General features: G+C 29.8%; 1 protein-coding gene across 1 annotated transcript in view; it reads right to left on the bottom strand.

Moving 5' to 3' along the window:
- Positions 1 to 789: 789 nt before the first annotated feature.
- LOC143249999 (uncharacterized) overlaps positions 790 to 26,816 on the bottom strand; it is a 70,279-nt gene continuing 44,252 nt past the window's right edge. Inside the window, exons 7-11 of the mRNA XM_076500634.1 lie at positions 17,791 to 17,890; positions 14,345 to 14,530; positions 10,788 to 11,001; positions 3,417 to 3,533; positions 790 to 872 (exon numbers count right to left, since the gene is read on the bottom strand). Coding sequence (XP_076356749.1) covers positions 790 to 872; positions 3,417 to 3,533; positions 10,788 to 11,001; positions 14,345 to 14,530; positions 17,791 to 17,890 — 700 coding nt within the window. The remainder of the gene's footprint in view (positions 873 to 3,416; positions 3,534 to 10,787; positions 11,002 to 14,344; positions 14,531 to 17,790; positions 17,891 to 26,816) is intronic.

Here is a 26,816-nt window from a genome sequence, read left to right as displayed (position 1 = left end):
AACTCAAGGAAAGTAATAAATATATGTTAAGTATAAACTAGGATGCATTCCAGACTATGGGGAAACCAACTGTTTATCTTATCAACATTGACAGATACAACTCAAGGAAAGTAATAAATATATGTTAAATATAAACTAGGATGCATTCTAGACTATGGGGAAACCAACTGTTTATCTTATCAACATTGACAGATGCAACTCAAGGAAAGTAATATATATATGTTAAGTATAAACTAGGATGCATTCCAGACTATGGGGAAACCAACTGTTTATCTTATCAACATTGACAGATGCAACTCAAAGAGAAAGATAGGAGAAAGTTTATGTTAATTCTATAAAAAAATTAGAAAGAAAACCAGCAACTCTGGATGGAAGTTTACTTGGAAGGAAGATGAGAAGAAACACACGCAAATAGGCTACCAATTTACCATCTTTGATCACAATCGATTATTGAATTAGTTTTGGTTTCAGTTCCAAGAATTACAATGAGTCAATAAAATCCATCCAACTGAGTGAGTGATATTTGGAGAATTGTAAAAATACAAAACAAACTGTATAATACAATTGTTACTTTTCTTTTCTCAGTCGAACAGTATAATAATAAAATTCATGTCAAATGTACAGTGTTAAGGAGAACTGGTAATATAAGGTACACCTGAGCACATTTCATAATTGATTATGGTAACCTGATGAATATTATACAACATTCAGATAATGACACTTTGATTGCTCAGAACAAGATGTTTGATTCTTTGATGTGAAAGCTTACCAAAATACTTTTGAAATGTATTAATGATTTGATGTGACCTCTGACATCAGTCTGTGAGTCAATTCATTATTGTGTACTCCACTCAATAACTGTACACCTAGAACTAAAATAAAATTATTTATAACTGGATTTAAAGTTGAACTCTAAACAACAAGCCCACACAGTGTCTACATTACAATATGAATGAAGATTCATGAAGTAAATATCAGTGTCAACTACCTTATGTTTCCATTCTTATAATACAGGAACAATTATTCCTGAATGAAAGTTAATCTGAGAGAGTTAAGTCAGAGTAGTTTAGTCAGAGTAGTTATACAATAGGAGAAAAATAGTGATGGTAATCTCTGACAGCCCAAGTGAATGATAAGGAAGGTTATATTTGAATATAAGAAGATAGCCCTCAGAGTGTATCAATGAAAATAATGTCCAATCATATCAAAGAAGTAAGTGACAAAATAAAATACATCTTCAGGGTAAGGTGGTAGAGTGAACAAGTTGCAAGTTGTTTGAAAGGATAAGCCAAGAAATTTAAGATCAGGCTTAGAGCCAGTAATTACAGTGTTTAGGCACTTATGGAAAATGTTATCAAAATGTTTGTAAACAGACTTAAAAAAGTGGAGCCTGCAGATGCACATAAACGTGGCTGAGAGTACATCTCTTTTACCATTACAAGCAGAAAAGTCCTGATAATAAAGAGATGCCTGAAAAGAAGTTGTTGAAGAGTTGGAAAAAAAGACAAGAAACTGAATTTTACAAATTTCTAACATACTGCTAACAACATTCAAGGCAATGAAGCTACGGATGACAAATGTTGTTATGGAATATGTAAAATAAATAATTAAAGGAATAGGATCCCTCTTAAAGAGATGACAGTAGTAAAAACCATGGAAGGGCAGGCCAGCGTGGAGCAATAAGATCTTGACAACTGATGGATGGAATGATCTCTTAAAGAGATGACAGTAGTAAAAACCATGGAAGGGCAGGCCAGCATGGAGCAATAAGATCTTGACAACTGGATGGAATGATCTCTTAAAGAGATGACAGTAGTAAAAACCATGGAAGGGCAGGCCAGCGTGGAGCAATAAGATCTTGACAACTGGATGGAATGATCTCTTAAAGAGATGGCAGTAGAAAAAACCATGGAAGGGCAGGCCAGCATGGAGCAATAAGATCTGACAACTGGATGGAATGATCTCTTAAAGAGATGACAGTAGTAAAAACCATGGAACGACAGGCCAGCATGGAGCAACAAGATCTTGACAACCACAGTTGAATTGTTTAGGAGTGATACAATACAGTAGTGTTGTAACAAGGATAGGAACTATTAATATCATATTGAAGAGCCCAAAGCTCAAACAGAATGACATAAGTTGGATATCCGAGAAGACTACAGACTTGAATGATGATAGTCACTCAACATATCATCCCAATTTTGGAAAAAGGAATTGGCAAAAAGATTGAGATGTGAAGGAAGTGGAAGAAAAGGAGAGAACTTATAATAGAAAACTCAAGAATAAGCTACAGCTGAAGGAAAGCAAAAGAAATAAAGAAATTCCAATTGACAACAGGTCTGAGAATAAACTCCATAAAGAAAACAAATCCTACTGAAGATGTCTTAAGTAAGTACTGTCCAATGGAATTGCCATATAAAGTGAAGCTATTGTTCCTAAAACAGAGAGGATTTGTTTGACAGCTCATAACTACTCAAAATAAAGATTGCCAGAGTTCCTGGAAGAGTTTTAATACAAAACTCAAATAAACAAGATAGTCAGTAGCAGCAAGCACAAATTCGGACTTGTGAACAACCAAGTCCAGAGGAGAAGCTTATGGAAGATTAACTAAGTGTGAGGCAATGAATGTAAGTGTAAAATAATAACTAATGATTTGACCACACTTTTGAAGACACAAGGTTCTAAGAACAAAAAGAAGAGATGGTAATGAACTGAAAATCATCTTATAATGTGGAAAGTTTGTTTGGTTTATGGTGAATTTTTTGCAAAGCTATTCAAGGGCTACATGTTATAGCCATTTATACCTGAGCTAGCTGCTCCTAACTTAGAAGTGATAGACTTAAATTAAAGACAGATATTCCACATTACCAACCACCAACTCTTGGACTACTTTTTTTTATCAACAAATAAATGAGATTGACCATCACATTGTAATACCACCTGTGCTTAAGTTGGCAAAAAATATTCAGTGACAGAATTCAAATCAGCAGTCCTTAAACTGTGAGTCAAGCAGCCTAACCTCCAGGACATATGAGACCATATCTGAAGAAAACATACTAATGACCTGTAAAAGGATGTAGTAGGTTCCATTGTATATAAATCAATTTATTATAAAACATTTTTCTCAACTTACTATCATGCCAGATAGTTGCAGAAGAAGAAAAACAAGCCAAGCTAACTATATGGCTGTCAATAAGAAAATCTAAATTGTGGCAAGACAAAGAAAGCAGGGATTATGTGAGATCATCTCACACTTGTGAAAATTAGGTAAGTGAATATTTTAAGTCACATGTTTTGCTTAAACTCAACTAGAACAAGCTTTCAGTTAATCAATGGTACGCCTGCTTGATTTGAATCAAATACACATTGAAGATACAGACAAATTTCTATGTATTTAGTTTGGAGACATGACTCACCTATCACATACACACATCTATTGAGCAGAACAGCCATATGATAGTATCGAGGTTCTGGTAAGTAACCACAGTGCTCCCACTTGTCCTCTATTGGCAAATATCGTAACATGCTATCACCTAGGAAAACAACAGATGAATAACTCTCACATTCAGATAAAATTGCAAATTTGAATTTTGATAGGAGTGTATGCAAAGTTGATAAAACAAAACATCGGGATTACATAAATATGTAATCTGTTCGTTCAATATATTAAAAAAAGTTTTAAAATTTCAATATTATTTTAGAAAACATTTGCTGACAGTGTATAAAAAATTTAATATCACATCCAGCTGAAAACTATACTTTTGAGTATATTAATATATTAATATATTATTAAATTCAGATTTGGAACATTCAAAAACTGAATGAGGTCTCTACTGTTTCATAGTCTCTTAATTAACTTTGCGAATCAAGAATACCTTATAAGTTTCATCAGATGTGCATCACATTTTCTAACTAGTCAGCTACAGAGAGTATGTGTATTATGAATGTATTTTTGGCAATATGAGACCGAGTTTGCTCTAACTTTTGTGAAAAGTACTTTATTTCTTTGAGAAAGCCAAGAGGAGTCCTGTCATTGTTTCACTGTGTACTGCAGGTAAACTATTCTCATGTATTTACATTTCCTGTCTTTATTTTGTAATAACCTTTTATTCTAATGATCACTTGTACTTTTATTCCTTTTTATAAATAAAATAAAGAGTTTTGTTTATAGTGTAACATGAAGGTTTTGTCAAGACTCTTTCATTTTCTTCTGTTAATAATTACTGAAAGATCATTTTTAACATTAATTTTTACATGAAAAACCCCAAAAGTGAACGTTAACACTTTCCCATATCAAAAATGTATTTTCAATAATATTTACCTCTCTTACACTATAACTTTATACTGAAAAAATTTATTCTTTTCTGTTCATCTAACCATTGGTATGAATCTTACATTGCTTGCTTCAACCTTCATATCTTAGTATATTGTCCACAGCATATAAAATCTTGTGATTTTCTCCACCTATGTGAATGTGTCCTCTATTCCAGATCCATATATAACCTCCTCGTTATTACTTGAAAGGCCTTGTTCAATTCAATTGCATAGTAAAGCGTCATCTCTCAATGAGATTCACAAGAAGGCTCCCACATAGGCTGTTCCATACTCCCAAAATACATTTGGGAAAACTATCCAGAGTTGTGGGTAGGAAGGCACCCAGTTTTGCCCTCTTCTCTTTGAGTAGGTTCAAGAAGTACTCAGGAGGAATAAACCTCTGGTCACAACTCCAGCAACTGGGAGAGATAAGAACACCCATAGAGGAAATGGGAGTGAGGCATCAAGGAGTGATGCTTTAGAAATAGTGAAACATGTTCCACATTTTGAAAAGTAAACAGACCCAATATATCCATTATAGTCTGTGAGTGGCAGCCCAATAGGATATATAACTGCTTATCACACAGATATCCACAAGATGATCTTATGGAATACCCCATCTTAACAAAGCTCATTGCTACCAAAATGCTTTTGATTGGTCTGCTAACACTTAATGTGGATTTAAAAGAAATATACCTAACCACTCAACACTTGTTAGTGAGTCAGATCCAAATGAAACTGATGAGAGGGTTCCTGAAAAGAATAGAAATAAACACAAAGAAATCAAGTCACTCAACTTTTTCATAATCTAGCCAATGTGGGAAAAAGCCAAAAACCATCAAAGGAGGCAATTGCCAAATCATGTAAATAATGAGATATAAGTGTATTAAGCATGGTCCCCAAACCAGTCAGTGCAATCTCCTCCAGTGAGCAACACAACCAAGCCACAAGAGGCATTTAGATATGTCTCACTTGATGAGATGAAACCCATAAAAGTCTCCATTCTTCCAGTGAAAGCCTGGAGTATACATTATGAACCAAACCTGTTGAAGTGACAGGAGATAAGTCATACTACACCAAATAATCTAAATGGAGAAACAAACAATAATGTGAACCCCAAAACTCTACAGTGTTCACAGCATAACATCAGAGAGTCCAAACTGGGCATAAAAGATGATCCACATCCAAGCAATCACATAAATGGCAAACTAAGGATGAATAAAAGAAGAAAAAATATCTCCTCTTCTTTAGTCATCAAAGTTTGGGGTAGAAAGAACCTGTCTGGATACAAAAGAGCATAAGTGGAGTGGTCAGTAGTCCTGTGAACACAAGTCACAAGCTCATATGAACATTGATGTTCTCTAGCCAACAACAGAAAAAAAAAAGTCTTATGAGAATGGTGATATAGGAAACATGACACCAAAGGTTCGAAGGGTGGACAAGATAAGGCACGGAAAACCACTGTGAGATCCCAATTTGGAACCAGCAAAGAATGTTGAGGTCAGATAACCCAAAGAAAAACAGAAAGCAGCTGACAAAGCATCCTTATACAGAGAAATGGATGAAGGTATTAAACTTTTGTTGAATAAATATGTCCAAAACTGAGAAACATGCAGCACAGTAGGATGAGAAGAACTGAAACCATGTCTGAGAGACCAATAACAATAAGTAAACAATTTCCATTGGTAAACATCTGAAGAAGAATATCAAATGGCCAGCATTAATAAAGATAACATCTTAGAGGTCAATCATGTAACAGACTGCATAAAAGCCAGGCATGAAGTCAGAGAATGGTGATTACCTAAAGAAAAATGCTCAACCAAGGTTAATGCAAGAGAGATTCCCACTCCTAAAGATACTGAAGGAGTAGAAACCAAAACTGAACCAACCAATGTGGTGCCACCATTTAGATTTAAGAGGATGGGTGAGCAAATCAGTGCAAGAACTTTGGATAACAGACAAATTGGAGGGAACATGACCCATCCAATCCTGGTTGAGAGCGTCTATGCCCAAAGCCAGAGGATGAGGTACAGGAGACTAGAAGGACAGGAGCTGAGAATTCTAATGTGTATGGTGAAAGCATCAATCTAAGTCATTCAAAGATGAGAGCAGATCCAACAGAAACTTGTTGGTGAAGCATCCATAATGTGAACAGAACTCTGGATGAGAAACCTTATCAGTTACTAAATCCAATACACCTGGAACATAACAAGCAACATGATTGTGGACCTAAAAATGAAGATCCAATGTATGAAAACAAGAGACCTGGAGTGAGTACCTCCTTACTTGGAAATGTATGAGACCAACATGGAAATGTCTGAGTGAAACATTACCATTTTAACTCGAAACAGTGAGAGACCCCAAGCCATAGTTCACTGAACTGCTAGAAGCTCTAAGTGATTGATTCATCTCCAGTCTAAAGGCTCTTGAATCCCATATCTCCTATACAAGCACCCCAGCCCTGAAACAAAGTATCTGGCTGTGGAGATAGTAGACAGACACCAACCATTGTGGTACCTGTCAAACCACCAGCCAAGAATGAGCAGCCTGGCAGCCAGTAGGTTCATTGAACAATCCAGTGCATGCAAATATTTCATTGGTCATATAACAACCACTGAAGAGAACATATGTGGGCCCAACCTAAAGGAATGAGTGATTCCAATGATGCCCACATTCTCAAAACAGATAGAACTGCACATGTCAGTGAAGGAGACAACTGTTTTAGAAGAATGGACCATTCCATAGCCTGAAAGCATAGAAAAGAAGGTTTGAACCTAAGTAAGATGAGAATTAAAATACATCACATTTGGAATATTGTGTTCAGTCTTGGGCTCCTTATTGTAGGAAAGGGTTCAGAGAAGTGTTAACTGAAAGGTGTCTGGGATGGAAGATGTCTCATACAAGGAGAGGGTTAAATCTCGCAAACTGTTTTCTCTTTAAAAAAGAAGAGTCAGGGGGATCTAATTGAGGTGTTCAAAACTATAAAGGGAACTGATAGAATTGATGCATAATCTGTTTTATATTTAACAGTAAGAATAGTTGGACTAGGAGATACAAATATAAAATGTGGTAGAGTAGGAGTTGTCTTCAGCTAAGATGATAAGTTTCATTTTTCTAAGAGGGTGCTTGGTCTGTGTAATGGGTTGCCTTCAGATGTTGTAGAGCCAATACATTTAACTGAGTTTAAGAAAAGGCTTGATAAGTGTATGAATGATAAGGGCTGGTTTTAAGATTGTTTTAATTATTTTTTAAAATTATTTTAAGTTAGTTTGGAGGATGGAACAGCCAAGATTTTATGTTATGTATTGTGTAAGAATGAGAATGGACCTCTCCATTTTGATGAGAAAAACCAGCTCTTACAGCTTTAGATGAAAGAGTTTGAAAGTGAAGTTCAGTCAAATGGTTGGAAGAAACCAATCATCTATAGAATGGTGAGTGTGAACGGATCTGATCATCCTGCAAAATAAGTACAGGGCAGATGAAAGGCTTGATGGTACAAAGAGAAACAGAAGACCCTGTCTTGATGCGAAGCTTGATGGTACAAAGAGAAATAGAAGACCCTGTCTTGATGTGAGGCTTGATGGTACAGAGAGAAACAGAAAAACATGTTGTTCATGTAAAAAAATGGAGATAACAATGCCAATCTCCCATCTTCTTTAGTACTACAAACAGATGGGAATATAATCTTTCAAGAGAGATGTTGACATGCTTTATGACCTCTTTGTGCAGAAGATCCTGGATGACTTGTTAATGACTGAATGTAAGAGGATTGTTGGGGAATTGAAAGACAACTGATATGAAAGACAATAGAGGAGGACATGTGAAAAGAAAGTCATAAAATACAGGAGCAATGCTCAAGACATTACAAACTTGATGTGCCAAACAGTGCAGGAAGCAGGATGTCCTAGGCTTGTAATTAGCTGTCTGAGTCCCAACTCTCACCTGTCTGTCTATTCATACCAATAGTTAGAATTCCAGAGAAGAGTGTTTGTTAGGATAAAGCTACAGTGTGAGAGGAGATAAGTTTATTTTGGAATTTATACTCACATCTTGGCTTTTAGTTTAACATTTAATGTTAAAAATTGTTTTTTATTTCACTTATAACAAATTTGTACATGTATCCTGTATATTAATTCCACAAACGACTTGTTTTTGCTGAGATCAAGTGACTGTAACGTAAATTTAATGTTGAATTACCTCAATAACTTCTTTTCTTGTAACTAATTCATTTGACAATAATGACAAAAACCTAAATCAGTTTGATCTGTTTTTTTTTAGATTGGAGACAGTTATGTGTATATTTTATTCAAAAACATTCTATTTACAAACAAAATCTACAATTCAGCTATTTTCAAAATAAATTATTCTTAACTGACTGCTTTTTGAATTCTAATAGCTTTCTGCAATATATCTAGACTAGTATTTGGGAACCAACACTTTAACTTATCCAGTCATTCTATTAATGATGTGATACTCATCAGCACTGGAGCCAATTTCGAAACTAAAGTCAACAGTGAAATACAAAAAAACTATCAAATTACAACTTTAAATGGTGTTCTATCTTGTAGAATAAATCTACATCCTAGGTTCAGTGATTTCTGATCATGAGATTGTTCTCTGTCAGAAAAATAACATTTTTTTTGTCCATCCACTCTGAACTCTCAATGTTTATCCATATTATTTATTTATGATTGTGTAGATGTTATGTCTTTAATAATACCTGTTGAACATTTCTTTTCATGCAACCCTCATATCACACTTTTATTTTACTTTATCAACACTTAGTGTAGTTTCTAGTGATCATTACCTCCTTTTTAAAAACTACACATCTCAAACTTCTTTGTATCTAACCTTCTTTTTTCCAGTAACATCACGACAATATTTATAATACTGAATGAGTAACCTTACAAAGATAACTTTACAGTACTGAATGAATAACTTTACAAAGATAACTTTACAGTACTGAATGAGTAACCTTACAAAGATAACTTTACAGTACTGAATGAATAACTTTACAAAGATAACTTTACAGTACTGAATGAGTAACCTTACAAAGATAACATTACAGTACTGAATGAGTAACCTTACAAAGATAACTATACAGTACTGAATGAGTAACCTTACAAAGATAACTTTACAGTACTGAATGAGTAACCTTACAAAGATAACTATACAGTACTGAATGAGTAACCTTACAAAGATAACTTTACAGTACTGAATGAATAACTTTACAAAGATAACTTTACAGTACTGAATGAATAACTTTACAAAGATAACTTTACAGTACTGAATGAATAACCTTACAAGGATAACTTTACAGTACTGAATGAGTAACCTTACAAAGATAACTTTACAGCACTGAATGAGTAACCTTACAAAGATAACTTTACAGTACTGAATGAGTAACCTTACAAAGATAACTTTACAGTACTGAATGAGTAACCTTACAAAGATAACTTTACAGTACTGAATGAATAACTTTACAAAGATAACATTACAGTACTGAATGAGTAACCTTACAAAGATAACTATACAGTACTGAATGAGTAACCTTACAAAGATAACTTTACAGTACTGAATGAGTAACCTTACAAAGATAACTTTACAGTACTGAATGAGTAACCTTACAAAGATAACTATACAGTACTGAATGAATAACCCTACAAAGATAACTTTACAGTACTGAATGAGTAACCTTACAAGGATAACTTTACAGTACTGAATGAGTAACCTTACAAAGATAACTTTACAGTACTGAATGAGTAACCTTACAAAGATAACTTTACAGCACTGATTGAGTAACCTTACAAAGATAACTTTACAGTACTGAATGAGTAACCTTACAAAGATAACTTTACAGTACTGAATGAATAACTTTACAAAGATAACTTTACAGTACTGAATGAATAACCTTACAATTATAACATTACAGTACTGAATGAGTAACCTTACAAAGATAACTTTACAGTACTGAATGAGTAACCTTACAAAGATAACTTTACAGTATTGAATGAGTAACCTTACAAAGATAACTATACAGTACTGAATGAATAACCCTACAAAGATAACATTACAGTACTGAATGAGTAACCTTACAAAGATAACTTTACAGTACTGAATGAGTAACCTTACAAAGGTAACTTTACAGTACTGAATGAATAACCTTACAAAGATAACTTTACAGTACTGAATGAGTAACTTTACAAAGATATCTTGCAGTACTGAATGTCATAAGTTTACATAAATTAATGTAATTTTTTATTATCAACATTGCCATTATAGTTTCAACACAAAACTGTACAATGAGCTTCCTATGCTACATCCAGAACAGATAATCTGAGTACTTTAAGTCTGTAAACGTACCACTAACACCAATGAATGTACAAACTCAAATATAAATAAATCACGCTAATAATACTATCAAAGATCTGTACAATCATTTTTTTTAATTTCTGTTGATTCAACTTAAATACCTGTGTTTGTTCCACTTAAGTTGTTAGGGTTTATTCCTCCTAATATAAGCAAGATAGCAGTGTTAGTTTCTTGAAGAGAACCTTCACACTTGGGTAAAAGTGCAAAGCGAACTTCCGACTGACAGCTGATATGAGTAGAATCAGAAGAATGGATCAGAGTTTGTAGAGAAGGGTCATCAAGACATATAGTGTTGCCTTTTATATTGTACGACAGCTGAAAATCAAAACAAGAAAATAACACTCATTACTAACAAAGATATATTCATGAGTATCAAATGAAAACAAGATAGTAACATTTATGAGATAACTCTTATGTTTCCAAAAAGAAAAAAATATTATATTGAAAATACACAAGAAACATATTTTGTTCAATTATAACTATTCTAGTAATGACAAACACATGTACATACACCTTCCAGTAATGACAAACACATGTACTTACACCTTCAAGTAATGACAAACACATGTACATACACCTTCCAGTAATGACAAACACATGTACATACACCTTCCAGTAATGACAAACAGATGTACTTACACCTTCCAGTAATGACAAACACATGTACATACACCTTCTAGTATTGATAAACACATGTGCATACATCTTCCAGTAATGACAAACACATGTACATACACCTTCCAGTAATGACAAACACATGTGCATACATCTTTCAGTAATGACAAACACATGTACATACATCTTACAGTAATGACAAACACATGTACATACACCTTCTAGTATTGATAAACACATGTGCATACATCTTCCAGTAATGACAAACACATGTACATACACCTTCCAGTAACAACAAACACATGTACATACACCTTCTAGTTATGACAAACACATGTACATACACCTTCCAGTAGTGACAAACACATGTACATACACCTTCCAGTAATGATAAACACATGTACATACACCTTCCAGTAATGACAAACACATGTACATACACCTTCCAGTAATGACAAACACATGTACATACATCTTCCAGCAACGACTTCCAGCAACGACAAACACATGTACATACACCTTCTAGTATTGATAAACACATGTACATACACCTTCCAGTAACAACAAACACATGTGCATACACCTTCCAGTAACGACAAACACATGTACATACACCTTCTGGTATTGATAAACACATGTACATACACCTTCCAGTAATGACAAATACATGTACATACACCTTCCAGTAATGACAAACACATGTACATACACCTTCCAGTAACGACAAACACATGTACATACACCTTCCAGTAATGACAAACACATGTGCATACACCTTCCAGTAATGACAAACACATGTACATACACCTTCTAGTATTGATAAACACATGTACATACACCTTCCAGTAACGACAAACACATGTACATACACCTTCTAGTATTGATAAACACATGTACTTACACCTTCCAGTAATAACAAACACATGTGCATGCACCTTCCAGTAATGACAAACACATGTGCATGCACCTTCCAGTAATGACAAACACATGTGCATGCACCTTCCAGTAATGACAAACACATGTACATATACCTTCCCACTTTCATTACATTTAAATTACAAACAAGTGCTATTTTATTTCTAACAGTATTACTTTATTGTAAAAATTAAAATTCCTCAACTTAAAAAAGATTAAATTACTTAAACATTTCTTAATAACTTAATGTTATTAATAACTTAAAGTTATTAATGTATTAATAACTTAACAAATTACTGTGAGTTAATTCAGTATGAAAATAATACTGTGAAAAAAACACTGTAATATTAAACATACATTAATGAAGCTGATTTGATAGAACTAATTAACTTAATGTACCTAAATTATTATAAAATAGTTATAATGTTATTATTTGTAAAATATTTAATGTTCAGAGTTGAAAATCAAACTACTACGTACAATTATGTATTTCTAAATTTTGTACAAAGCTATTCGAGAGTGATAGATGACAGCTACATAACACCACTCACAGACAAATGTTTTACTAATAAGTAATGGAAATGACTATCATATTATAATGTCCCCATGGCTGAAAAGGAGGGCATGTTTGGTAATAAGGATTTAAATCAAAGACCCTCAGACTGAGGGTCAAGTACTGCAACCATCAGGACATACTATCCCTCTACTTTTAAGATATCCTAGTTTAGATTTCTTAATTTTATAAAGAACATATCACACAGTTATTTTTTTTTGCCACTGTTACTTATTGTACTGAGTCATTCCTCCATGGCACTACGTATACAATATCACAGGAAACACTTTTGCAAAGTAAAATATGCTATAGGAGGGTCCTTCCTTATTTTTCAATAGATGACAATAATTGAAACTGATATTACACTCACCTTAAGACGAATATTATTGTAGGACAGTGTACATAATTCATTGTTTTGTCTGTCTGTGTTTTGTACCGAATAAAGATCGTTTTTTGTGTGTGTTTTAAACTGTATCAAGTCTACTTATTTACTGTATACACAGCCAAAACCAAGACAATTCAGCCTAATTCCACAATACGTTTTTTTTTGTTAAACTTCTTGTTATCTTTAATCTTAGGTCTTAATTTATAAAACAGTAAAATCTCCTTTGTACCAGAGCACGATCTAAGCCCAGTACCTCCATATTTAATAAATCAATGTGCATGGTGAAGAGCAGTAAAAGTTACTGACCATCCCAGGTTGTCTTTCAGGCCACAGAAATTAATTCTGAGACCTGAAATATTTCGAAATCTAAATTTCTGCCAAAAAGTTTGATTTGATCGCACCAGATCTTTGTTTGTTATTGGCTTAAAACTTGTTGTTCCTGTTATCTTGTGGATAATAACCAATTACTTAAAATCGGTGAACCTGGGGATACCATATTTACAACAAGCAATATACTTCTATTTATACAGAAATAACTACCAGATAAATATCTTAAAAAATAAACTACTTTCAACTCATCCAGCAACTTTTGATCACAGCTTTAATCTGTTCAGTGCCATGGACAAAATAACTCTTCCAAGCCGATCGGTAACACAGTCCCATGGATGAGTTATTGTTTCATGTTTTGTACATATTTCTTCATTTTGTTTACTACTATAAGTTTGGCTTAGAGAAAAAATACTATTTGTTGCTTATTTCCTTTGTTTTAAAAATTACTCAATTTTGCTGAAAAAAACCCGGCATAGGAGCTGCTGTAGCAGCTGAAATACTTGGCAGTCAACAGGTTAAACTAGTGACTTTGAATTTAAACTGACTGAAATTAATTATTATAACAATTACCAAGTTAAAGTAAGTTTCACTGGGAAACAAAAACTTAAAGTAAAATAAAATTATCATTAAAAACAAAATTCCTGCCCAAAAACCAACATGTAATTGTTTTCATTAGTCCCAAGTGTCATTTTTCCACACAAATCAAATTAAAGTTATATTTTATTTTCACCTGTGATAGTTCCATGCAGGTATGAGCCAATATGTCTAAAGGCTAGAGAAGCAGTACGAATTATATTCAAATAACAAGTTTATTCTATATAACATTCTCTGTTTCATCTCCAGAAAAACTCCAACTTTACCTGAGGCTTAGATTTAATTAAACTGTAGCTGGTTCGAGCGTGATATCCACGAACGTGGGCTTCAATTATAATTGCAGCTTTCTTTTTCCTCAGAAACTCCTTTCTCAACACATACCCTCGATAGAAACTCTGTATTCTGGTAGCTGCACGATTATGTGCACGTAATATACCCCACTCAAAACTAAACTGATGTGTAAATAAAACAAAGAAAGTTATAACATAGGTACTGTAATAAAAATTAGCTTACAACCCACACAGTAGAGTACAGGTTAAAATGGATAAATCAGAAAGTTAACAAAATGATAGGAAAAAACAACATTCACATTGCTCTAAAAATAATAAATATTGAATAAAAATAATAACATCGTTTCTGTTCTTCAATTTTCATGGTTGTTTGTAGCAGCTCAAAACATCTTAATATGAAAGAAGTTTTATAAATATACAGAATTGTTACAGAATGGTATTTTACCAATTAAACAACATTAATGTAGGCTTAAATAGCTAGTTATTTTCACTTAGATTCCTAACAGCCTGTTTTTTAAATTCAGAAAGTAGTGTCTTATCTCCAATATTATAGTTGTTATGATTACAACATTTATACCATAATACTTGTGACAAGAAGAAACTGTTAAAGTAAGAAACACGTGAAAAGGAAAATGTAACAAAAAATTAATTAACCAAAAATGTATTTTATCTTTATACTTCTGTGATTTTCTAGTATTTCTGGTAATTTCACGTCTATTATTTAAAATGTATGTATATATATCAGAGATATATATAGTTTTAGTGACTTGAATGTTTCACACAAAAATAGAAACTGGTATTTTCAAACTTTAAGATTAATTGCTGCATATAAAAAATCAATTAATATAAACTTTAATCAACAAGAGTATGTGTTACAAAATGCAATTTAACTTTTAAATTTTTTCTGGAAAACAATGCTGTAATTTAACACAAATCATATACTTACATTATTATTAAACAATTTAGCTTAACTGTTCACCCAAATGCCTTTTATTCATATTCCTGGTGAAATTCTAATGAAAATACTGTACCTCCTCGCTATACTGTCAAATACCAATAAATCATTTTTAAAACGTTTGCAATAATCACATTTAAACATCTAGATCCAGCAGGATTGCACTAAAGAACTCTTGAGTGTCAGTATAATAAGTGAGTGGCCAATGGTTTGAATGGGGCCTGGGTGAGGGCATGTTGAATTACATTGATGTTCTAGTGAGACAGGTGAGGGGCACAATGAATGAGGAAGGATCATAACAAGAAAAGATGGAGGATAAGGCTCTTTACGAGCCTGTTATAATATGAGACTTCTTGGTGAAACAACCAAGAAGACAAAGGGATAAGACACCTAGGTGAAAGAGGTCATAGTTAAGGGTACAGATACAGAAAAATATGAGGCTCAAGGAATCCAGAGCCAGAGAAGTACAGAAAGAAGATTGGTAAGGCACCATTGTTGGCACACCAAACTGGGAACAGATCCAACAAAAGAGTTGAAGATGGAGTGACTACCCTGCTGGGAACAGATCTAACAAAAGACTTGAAGATGAAGTGACCACCGTGCTGGGAACAGATTCAAAAATAGACTTGAAGATGGAGTGAACACCCTGCTGGGAACAGATCCAACAATAGACTTGAAGATGGAGTGACCACCCAAATAATGGCAAGATTAAGAATGAAGTTAATTTCAAGTGTTATGAGGAAGTACTGTGCATGGAGGTCAATCAAGCAGTTGAATTGGAAAGTACAATAACAGGATAACCCAATCTCGGGTCTTTTGGGGAATAACAAACAGCTGAGAATAAAAACGTGGAGAAGGGTGAACACTTGTTCTACCTGGAGAAGGGTGAACACTTGTTCTACCTGGAGAAGTGTGAACACTTGTTCTACCTGGAGAAGGGTGAACACTTGTTCTACCTGGAGAAGGGTAAACACTTGTTCTACTTGGAGAAGGGTGAACACTTGTTCTACCTGGAGAAGGGTGAACACTTGTTCTATAGCATTCTTCTTAAAAAAAACTTCAAACCACCTGAGAGAAATGCTGAAAAAAAATGAAAAGAATCAGGGTGTGGGGATAGAGAGGGAGAAACAGAAGAATTAAGAGACAATCGTAAAACCTAAAGAACAGAAGTGTCAATAGTGAGAGGACGAAAAATAAAGAAATGACGATAAACTAAGGTTGTCAGTATCATTTAGTGAAAACTGTACATAATACAAAACACCGTGTGAAAGTCAAGCACAACTGCACATTGGAATGCCAGATCAAGAAGTGATGAGCACTCCCAGTACATATGGAGTCAGCTGCACTAGGAGGGCGTGTGTTGGTGGAGGGCTGTCACATGGAAACCTAACATTGATCTCAGAGGACAAACTGCAAGTCCATTTTCTCTCGTTATCTGGACACATCTATAACCTCCGACTCTGAAACAACTTGTGTATACAAAACAACATATCTTGTATGTTGTCCATTTACATGTGTTCTACATATAAAACTTACACAGGTATTACAAAGCTAGACTTCATTCTATGAAAGACAGAAAAATATGGGGAGAGAAAAATGAGGTGTACATATAATAATAAAGACACGGGTGAAATTTATTATTAATTATAAATTAATTAAATAAAATTATGCCAGCTTATGTTTATAATGTATAGAAAATGTATCATACAAAGATATTCAAATTAAAAGTGATTCTAACGTGAACAAAGGACAGCAAATTTCTTAAATGGGGAAATAAGTAACATGTTAAAAATTATCCACATATTCTTTATAATGTCTTTAAAAGAAGGACAACACAATAAAACCTTCAGAAAAATAACTACAATTAAAGGGCAGTTGGAACCTAGTATTTGTCATTCACACACAGAAAATAACTGTTTACCAAGAAGATTTTATGTGACTAGTTATTACATATGTAACATCTCGAATTCAGCACTTTGATTTTAAAACTAGTTTTTCAATTCAAAATAAAAAATGAAGAAAGCGAATAGCATGAAAATATCAAAACTGAAGTAGCAAACCAGAATAAAATTATCTGAATGAAGCTGAGCCACGACTAGAGTTAAAAACTGAAAAGAACAGTTGTGAATATCACAAAGTATAACACTGACTATGTGCACATGATGTAACTTACAAAACATACTATTATGGTATCTCTATAACATGACTACTAAACTGTAGGTATTAAACTTCAGCATACTTTGACCCCTTACTCTTTGATTATCTAATTTTTTAATTTAAGGGTTAAACTACCATGTAAATCTATAGCTCTAACAACACTGATTTTTGATCATCTTAATATTCATCAGATAAGCCATAATTACTTTATTTCCTGTACACGACAGCTGTTTAAATCAGTGAATTTATTTAAACATTTTTAATTTTCATTAAAATATTATTAAAAGAAACAAATATTCAAACAACGTACCAATTTTAACCCATGTTTTCTTTTTGCAAGAAATAATCGAGGTTTAGATGAATATTCTTCAAAATGTCTATTCTGTTTTGTTGACTTTGCTGCTAAATAACTGAAAAAAGAAATATATTTTAAAACAATATTTCAGGCAGACATTCTTTTAATAGGCAATGCTATTTGGTACTAATCTACTAACAGTGTTTCAGTCACTTTAATACATGAAGAATGTATGTGAAAAGTATTTACTACCACAACAACAAAATTAGTGAACAGAACCAGGTAAAGTTAAATAGTTTTTAGTTTGTGTAAAATGTTCTGTAATCTATGGCTGGAATTTATTTTAGAGATCTTCTCCAATTAGTGATGAAAGTATTGTTGTTTAGAACAGTGACTAATAGCTAGCTAAGAGCTTAGCTACATTAAAAAGAATCAACATTTGTTCCTTGGGTAGCACTGGACAAACAATGAAACTTTCACTTATGTAAGAATCATACAAATGATTATTATTCCTATACAATTCATGAACTTTTTAATATTAATGTTAAAGAAACAGGGCTCTGTTAATTTTGACATATCTTTGATCACACCTTAATCTATGTTACCCTTCAGTCACTGACCTCTAAACTATAACTGAAAAGTGTAAAAAAACATTTAACATGACATATATATCTTTCAGCATTCCTAAAGTATGTAGAAGAAAAATGTATGCAACTATCTAATTATAACTCGACTTTCATATTTAGCTATTAAACAACATGACCCAAATCTTTTTCTTAACAAATAAATACTAATTTCAAATGCAAAAGCCTAAAAATATGGTTTTAATTTACCAACTTTCCATTTAGTTCTATCAATAGTATGCAATAAATGTTTGTAAAATATAAGTTGATATAATAATCCATTTTAAATTCTAACTTTAGTTGCATTAACTGAAAGCAGTATTAATCAAGTAAAAATATTCTGTTGACTTGTAAAACCTTTGTTTCTTATTTAATTATGACATGTTGTTAATGGTATTTTTCTTCTTTACAAAAAAGTTACAAGTTCTAACTTTGAACTTGCTGAATCTTGTTGAAGTCACATGGTAAATTCAGCCTGAGCCATTACTGTTTCTAATTTTAATTTGGGTTAAATCTTTAAATGCAGGTTTCAACCTTAGCTTTTGAAAGCATTAGCAAATTATCCCTAGTTAGTTTTTCCATCTAGCAACAACACTTATCTCCAAAATGAACTGTAAGTGTGCAATAAGTAACAATTTCTTGTATTAAACATTAATATATATATGTGATAACCAAGACAGCTTAGTTTAGTAGTTACTATTTAATTTATTTTGTGATTTATTATTTAATGATTATTTAGTTTTTATAACAAGAATGAAATATTTTAAAAGTAACTATTACAACAGTTTCATTACCTAACTTGGTTCGAGTCATGTGCGGTTTAATAATTATATTAAACATTTTTAATATAGTTGCACAATTTTACTCAAAGCTTTAAGTCTTTCTTGTAATGTTCCATATTTTTATTGGTAGATAATTCTAGATTCTCCTGTCTTGTAAAATGTACACATACAGAGAGTAAGTCACTGAAAGTATAAGTGAAGTTTGACCGTGTAACTGCCAGTATATCCATATGAGATGCTTTATAAAGAATCACAATTCATATTGTAACAACAGATATAGAGAAGAATAGTTCATCTTGTTAATTAGGTTATAAAGTAACTCAATCAACCTGTATGGACTTCTGACAGAAAAGTGTATTATTTAAAACTATACAGTAAGGAATGTCTTTTATAAATATATTTGATTTATTTTGAATATATGATATTTAAACAAAAGTATCGTGTGCTGTCTGTTTAATACTGATATATACTGCCAACAAGCCACAAGTACCCACTGTACATAATTGCAGCCCCTATAAAAACCTGGCAGTGACAACCTGGTCAGGACTATTCAGTGGTAGCAAATGATAAATGGATACATAAATAACATCAGAAGTAGGCCTATATATGCACAATCGTATTGGTGATGAAACTAGTGCACAGATTACATTCATGTTATATAATCACGTCGATTGACTTTAATAAATAGATAGAGAGGTGAGCAACTCGATATAGTGATATAGTGGAGTTTGTTAAACAGTAAAGAGAATAAGGGAAAAAGAAATGTAACAGAAGAAAAAGAGAAGACAAAAAATGATAAAAGAGAGATGGCAAATAGAGAGAACAACAGCACAACTGAGATTCCCAAATTCATCCAACAGAAATAAAGGCCCAAGAATGATAATGGAGTCAAGGTCAGCTGACTCAAAATTCCCCAAGATGATGAACAAAAAGATGCAGAACCTGAACAAAGATGACTGGACAGTATTCCCCAGCTCCATTCTCACAGGAAAAAACACCATTAAGTATAAAGTGCCATGTATTACATGACAAGTTAAAAATGGCCTTCGTGAAATGCTACAAACCTACTGAGGAAGAATTTCACTAGACACTTAGATAAGTCAAACCACACATTGAACAAACTGTATTTTAGTCTGTGGTACACCTATGGCAAAGGAATGAAAGTCCATCACCAATGAGCAACAGCAGAAATATGTCAAGGAGAAAAAAGTAAAGGTTCTATGAAACACTGAGATCAGCAGTGAAAAATAGTCTAATATTTTGATGATGCGCAAGGTAAATCTGTGTAAACTAATTGATGGGACAGTGAAAAAGTTTCCCACAACAAAAATTAAAGTAAATACTCTGTATTATTTGAGAGACCTCGAAGCCATTTATGTAAAGGCATTAATTTATTATTTAGTGATGAGAAATATACTACATTTATTATTTAGTGATGAGAAATATACTACATTTATTATTTAGTGATGAGAAATATACTACATTTATTATTTAGTGATGAGAAATATACTACATTTATTATTTAGTGATGAGAAATATACTACATTTATTATTTAGTGATCAGAAATATACTACATTTATTATTTAGTTATCAGAAATATACTACATTTATTATTTAGTGATCAGAAATATACTACATTTATTATTTAGTGATCAGGAATATACTACATATATTATTTAGTGATCAGAAATATACCACATTTATTATTTAGTGATCAGAAATATACTACATTTATTATTTAGTGATCAGGAATATACTACATTTATTATTTAGTGATCAGAAATATACTACATTTATTATTTAGTGATCAGAAATATACTACATTTATTATTTAGTGATCAGAAATATACCACATTTATTATTTAGTGATGAGAAATATACATTTATTATTTAGTGATCAGAAATATACTACATTTATTATTTAGTGATGAGAAATATACTACATTTATTATTTAGTGATCAGAAATATACTACATTTATTATTTTGTTATCAGAAATATACTACATTTATTATTTAGTTATCAGAAATATACTACATTTATTATTTAGTGATCAGAAATATACTACATATATTATTTTGTGATCAGAAATATACTACATTTATTATTTTGTGATCAGAAATATACTACATTTATTATTTTGTGATCAGAAATATACTACATTTATTATTTAGTTATCAGAAATATACTACATTTATTATTTAGTGATGAGAAATATACTACATTTATTATTTAGTGATCAGAAATATACTACATTTATTATTTTGTTATCAGAAATATACTACATTTATTATTTAGTGATCAGAAATATACTACATTTATTATTTTGTTATCAGAAATATACTACATTTATTATTTAGTGATCAGAAATATACTACATTTATTATTTAGTGATCAGAAATATACTACATTTATTATTTAGTGATCAGAAATATACTACATTTATTATTTAGTGATCAGAAATATACTACATTTATTATTTAGTGATCAGGAATATACTACATATATTATTTTGTGATCAGAAATATACTACATTTATTATTTTGTGATCAGAAATATACTACATTTATTATTCAGTGATCAGAAATATACTACATTTATTATTTTGTTATCAGAAATATACTACATTTATTATTTAGTGATCAAAAATATACTACATTTATTATTTAGTGATCAGAAATATACTACATTTATTATTAAGTGATCAGGAATATACTACATATATTATTTTGTGATCAGAAATATACTACATTTATTATTTTGTGATCAGAAATATACTACATTTATTATTTAGTGATCAGAAATATACTACATTTTATTATTTTGTGATCAGAAATATACTACATTTATTATTTAGTGATCAGAAATATACTACATATATTATTTTGTGATCAGAAATATACTACATTTATTATTTTGTGATCAGAAATATACTACATTTATTATTTAGTGATGAGAAATATACTACATTTATTATTTAGTGATGAAATATACTACATTTATTATTTAGTGATGAGAAATATACTACATTTATTATTTAGTGATGAGAATATACTACATTTATTATTTAGTGATGAGAAATATACTACATTTATTATTTAGTGATGAGAAATATACTACATTTATTATTTAGTGATCAGAAATATACTACATTTATTATTTAGTTATCAGAAATATACTACATTTATTATTTAGTGATCAGAAATATACTACATTTATTATTTAGTGATCAGGAATATACTACATATATTATTTAGTGATCAGAAATATACCACATTTATTATTTAGTGATCAGAAATATACTACATTTATTATTTAGTGATCAGAAATATACCACATTTATTATTTAGTGATGAGAAATATACATTTATTATTTAGTGATGAGAAATATACATTTATTATTTAGTGATCAGAAATATACTACATTTATTATTTAGTGATGAGAAATATACTACATTTATTATTTAGTGATCAGAAATATACTACATTTATTATTTTGTTATCAGAAATATACTACATTTATTATTTAGTTATCAGAAATATACTACATTTATTATTTAGTGATCAGAAATATACTACATTTATTATTTAGTGATCAGAGATATACTACATTTATTATTTTGTTATCAGAAATATACTACATTTATTATTTAGTGATCAAAAATATACTACATTTATTATTTAATGATCAGAAATATACTACATTTATTATTTAGTGATCAGGAATATACTACATATATTATTTTGTGATCAGAAATATACTACATTTATTATTTTGTGATCAGAAATATACTACATTTATTATTTAGTGATCAGAAATATACTACATTTATTATTTTGTGATCAGAAATATACTACATTTATTATTTTGTGATCAGAAATATACTACATTTATTATTTAGTGATCAGAAATATACTACATTTATTATTTTGTGATCAGAAATATACTACATTTATTATTTAGTGATCAGAAATATACTACATTTATAATTTATGATCAGAAATATACTACATTTATTATTTATTGATGAAAAATATACTACATTTATTATTTAGTGATCAGAAATATACTACATTCATAATTTAGTGATCAGAAATATACTACATTTATAATTTATGATCAGAAATATACTACATTTATTATTTATTGATGAGAAATATACTACATTTATTATTTAGTGATCAGAAATATACTACATTTATTATTTAGTGATCAGAAATATACTACATTTATTATTTAGTTATCAGAAATATACTACATTTATTATTTAGTGATCAGAAATATACTACATTTATAATTTATGATCAGAAATATACTACATTTATTATTTATTGATGAGAAATATACTACATTTATTATTTAGTGATCAGAAATATACTACATTCATAATTTAGTGATCAGAAATATACTACATTTATTATTTTGTTATCAGAAATATACTACATTTATTATTTATTGATGAGAAATATACTACATTTATTATTTAGTGATCAGAAATATACTACATTCATAATTTAGTGATCAGAAATATACTACATTTATTATTTTGTTATCAGAAATATACTACATTTATTATTTTGTGATCAGAAATATACTACATTTATTATTTAGTGATCAGAAATATACTACATTTATTATTTAGTGATGAGAAATATACTACATTTATTATTTAGTGATCAGAAATATACTACATTTATTATTTAGTGATCAGGAATATACTACATATATTATTTAGTGATCAGAAATATACCACATTTATTATTTAGTGATCAGAAATATACTACATTTATTATTTAGTGATCAGGAATATACTACATTTATTATTTAGTGATCAGAAATATACTACATTTATTATTTAGTGATCAGAAATATACTACATTTATTATTTAGTGATCAAAATATACCACATTTATTATTTAGTGATGAAAATATACATTTATTATTTAGTGATCAGAAATATACTACATTTATTATTTAGTGATGAGAAATATACTACATTTATTATTTAGTGATCAGAAATATACTACATTTATTATTTTGTTATCAGAAATATACTACATTTATTATTTAGTTATCAGAAATATACTACATTTATTATTTAGTGATCAGAAATATACTACATATATTATTTTGTGATCAGAAATATACTACATTTATTATTTTGTGATCAGAAATATACTACATTTATTATTTTGTGATCAGAAATATACTACATTTATTATTTAGTTATCAGAAATATACTACATTTATTATTTAGTGATGAGAAATATACTACATTTATTATTTAGTGATCAGAAATATACTACATTTATTATTTTGTTATCAGAAATATACTACATTTATTATTTAGTGATCAGAAATATACTACATTTATTATTTAGTGATCAGAAATATACTACATTTATTATTTAGTGATCAGAAATATACTACATTTATTATTTAGTGATCAGAAATATACTACATTTATTATTTAGTGATCAGGAATATACTACATATATTATTTTGTGATCAGAAATATACTACATTTATTATTTTGTGATCAGAAATATACTACATTTATTATTTAGTGATCAGAAATATACTACATTTATTATTTTGTTATCAGAAATATACTACATTTATTATTTAGTGATCAAAAATATACTACATTTATTATTTAGTGATCAGAAATATACTACATTTATTATTAAGTGATCAGGAATATACTACATATATTATTTTGTGATCAGAAATATACTACATTTATTATTTTGTGATCAGAAATATACTACATTTATTATTTAGTGATCAGAAATATACTACATTTATTATTTTGTGATCAGAAATATACTACATTTATTATTTAGTGATCAGAAATATACTACATATATTATTTTGTGATCAGAAATATACTACATTTATTATTTTGTGATCAGAAATATACTACATTTATTATTTAGTGATGAGAAATATACTACATTTATTATTTAGTGATGAGAAATATACTACATTTATTATTTAGTGATGAGAAATATACTACATTTATTATTTAGTGATGAAATATACTACATTTATTATTTAGTGTTGAGAAATATACTACATTTATTATTTAGTGATGAGAAATATACTACATTTATTATTTAGTGATGAGAATATACTACATTTATTATTTAGTGATCAGAAATATACTACATTTATTATTTAGTTATCAGAAATATACTACATTTATTATTTAGTGATCAGAAATATACTACATTTATTATTTAGTGATCAGGAATATACTACATATATTATTTAGTGATCAGAAATATACCACATTTATTATTTAGTGATCAGAAATATACTACATTTATTATTTAGTGATCAGAAATATACCACATTTATTATTTAGTGATGAGAAATATACATTTATTATTTAGTGATGAGAAATATACATTTATTATTTAGTTATCAGAAATATACTACATTTATTATTTAGTGATCAGAAATATACTACATTTATTATTTAGTGATCAGAGATATACTACATTTATTATTTTGTTATCAGAAATATACTACATTTATTATTTAGTGATCAAAAATATACTACATTTATTATTCAGTGATCAGAAATATACTACATTTATTATTTTGTTATCAGAAATATACTACATTTATTATTTAGTGATCAAAAATATACTACATTTATTATTTAGTGATCAGAAATATACTACATTTATTATTAAGTGATCAGGAATATACTACATATATTATTTTGTGATCAGAAATATACTACATTTATTATTTTGTGATCAGAAATATACTACATTTATTATTTAGTGATCAGAAATATACTACATTTTATTATTTTGTGATCAGAAATATACTACATTTATTATTTAGTGATCAGAAATATACTACATATATTATTTTGTGATCAGAAATATACTACATTTATTATTTTGTGATCAGAAATATACTACATTTATTATTTAGTGATGAGAAATATACTACATTTATTATTTAGTGATGAAATATACTACATTTATTATTTAGTGATGAGAAATATACTACATTTATTATTTAGTGATGAGAAATATACTACATTTATTATTTAGTGATGAGAAATATACTACATTTATTATTTAGTGATGAGAAATATACTACATTTATTATTTAGTGATCAGAAATATACTACATTTATTATTTAGTTATCAGAAATATACTACATTTATTATTTAGTGATCAGAAATATACTACATTTATTATTTAGTGATCAGGAATATACTACATATATTATTTAGTGATCAGAAATATACCACATTTATTATTTAGTGATCAGAAATATACTACATTTATTATTTAGTGATCAGAAATATACCACATTTATTATTTAGTGATGAGAAATATACATTTATTATTTAGTGATGAGAAATATACATTTATTATTTAGTGATCAGAAATATACTACATTTATTATTTAGTGATGAGAAATATACTACATTTATTATTTAGTGATCAGAAATATACTACATTTATTATTTTGTTATCAGAAATATACTACATTTATTATTTAGTTATCAGAAATATACTACATTTATTATTTAGTGATCAGAAATATACTACATTTATTATTTAGTGATCAGAAATATACTACATTTATTATTTAGTGATCAG

Source organism: Tachypleus tridentatus, chromosome 4 (genome assembly GCF_004210375.1).
Source record: "Tachypleus tridentatus isolate NWPU-2018 chromosome 4, ASM421037v1, whole genome shotgun sequence".
NCBI classification, from domain to species: domain Eukaryota; kingdom Metazoa; phylum Arthropoda; class Merostomata; order Xiphosura; family Limulidae; genus Tachypleus; species Tachypleus tridentatus.
The sequence above is the reverse complement of the archived record's forward strand: the minus strand, read 5'-3'. Positions and strand labels throughout refer to the sequence as shown.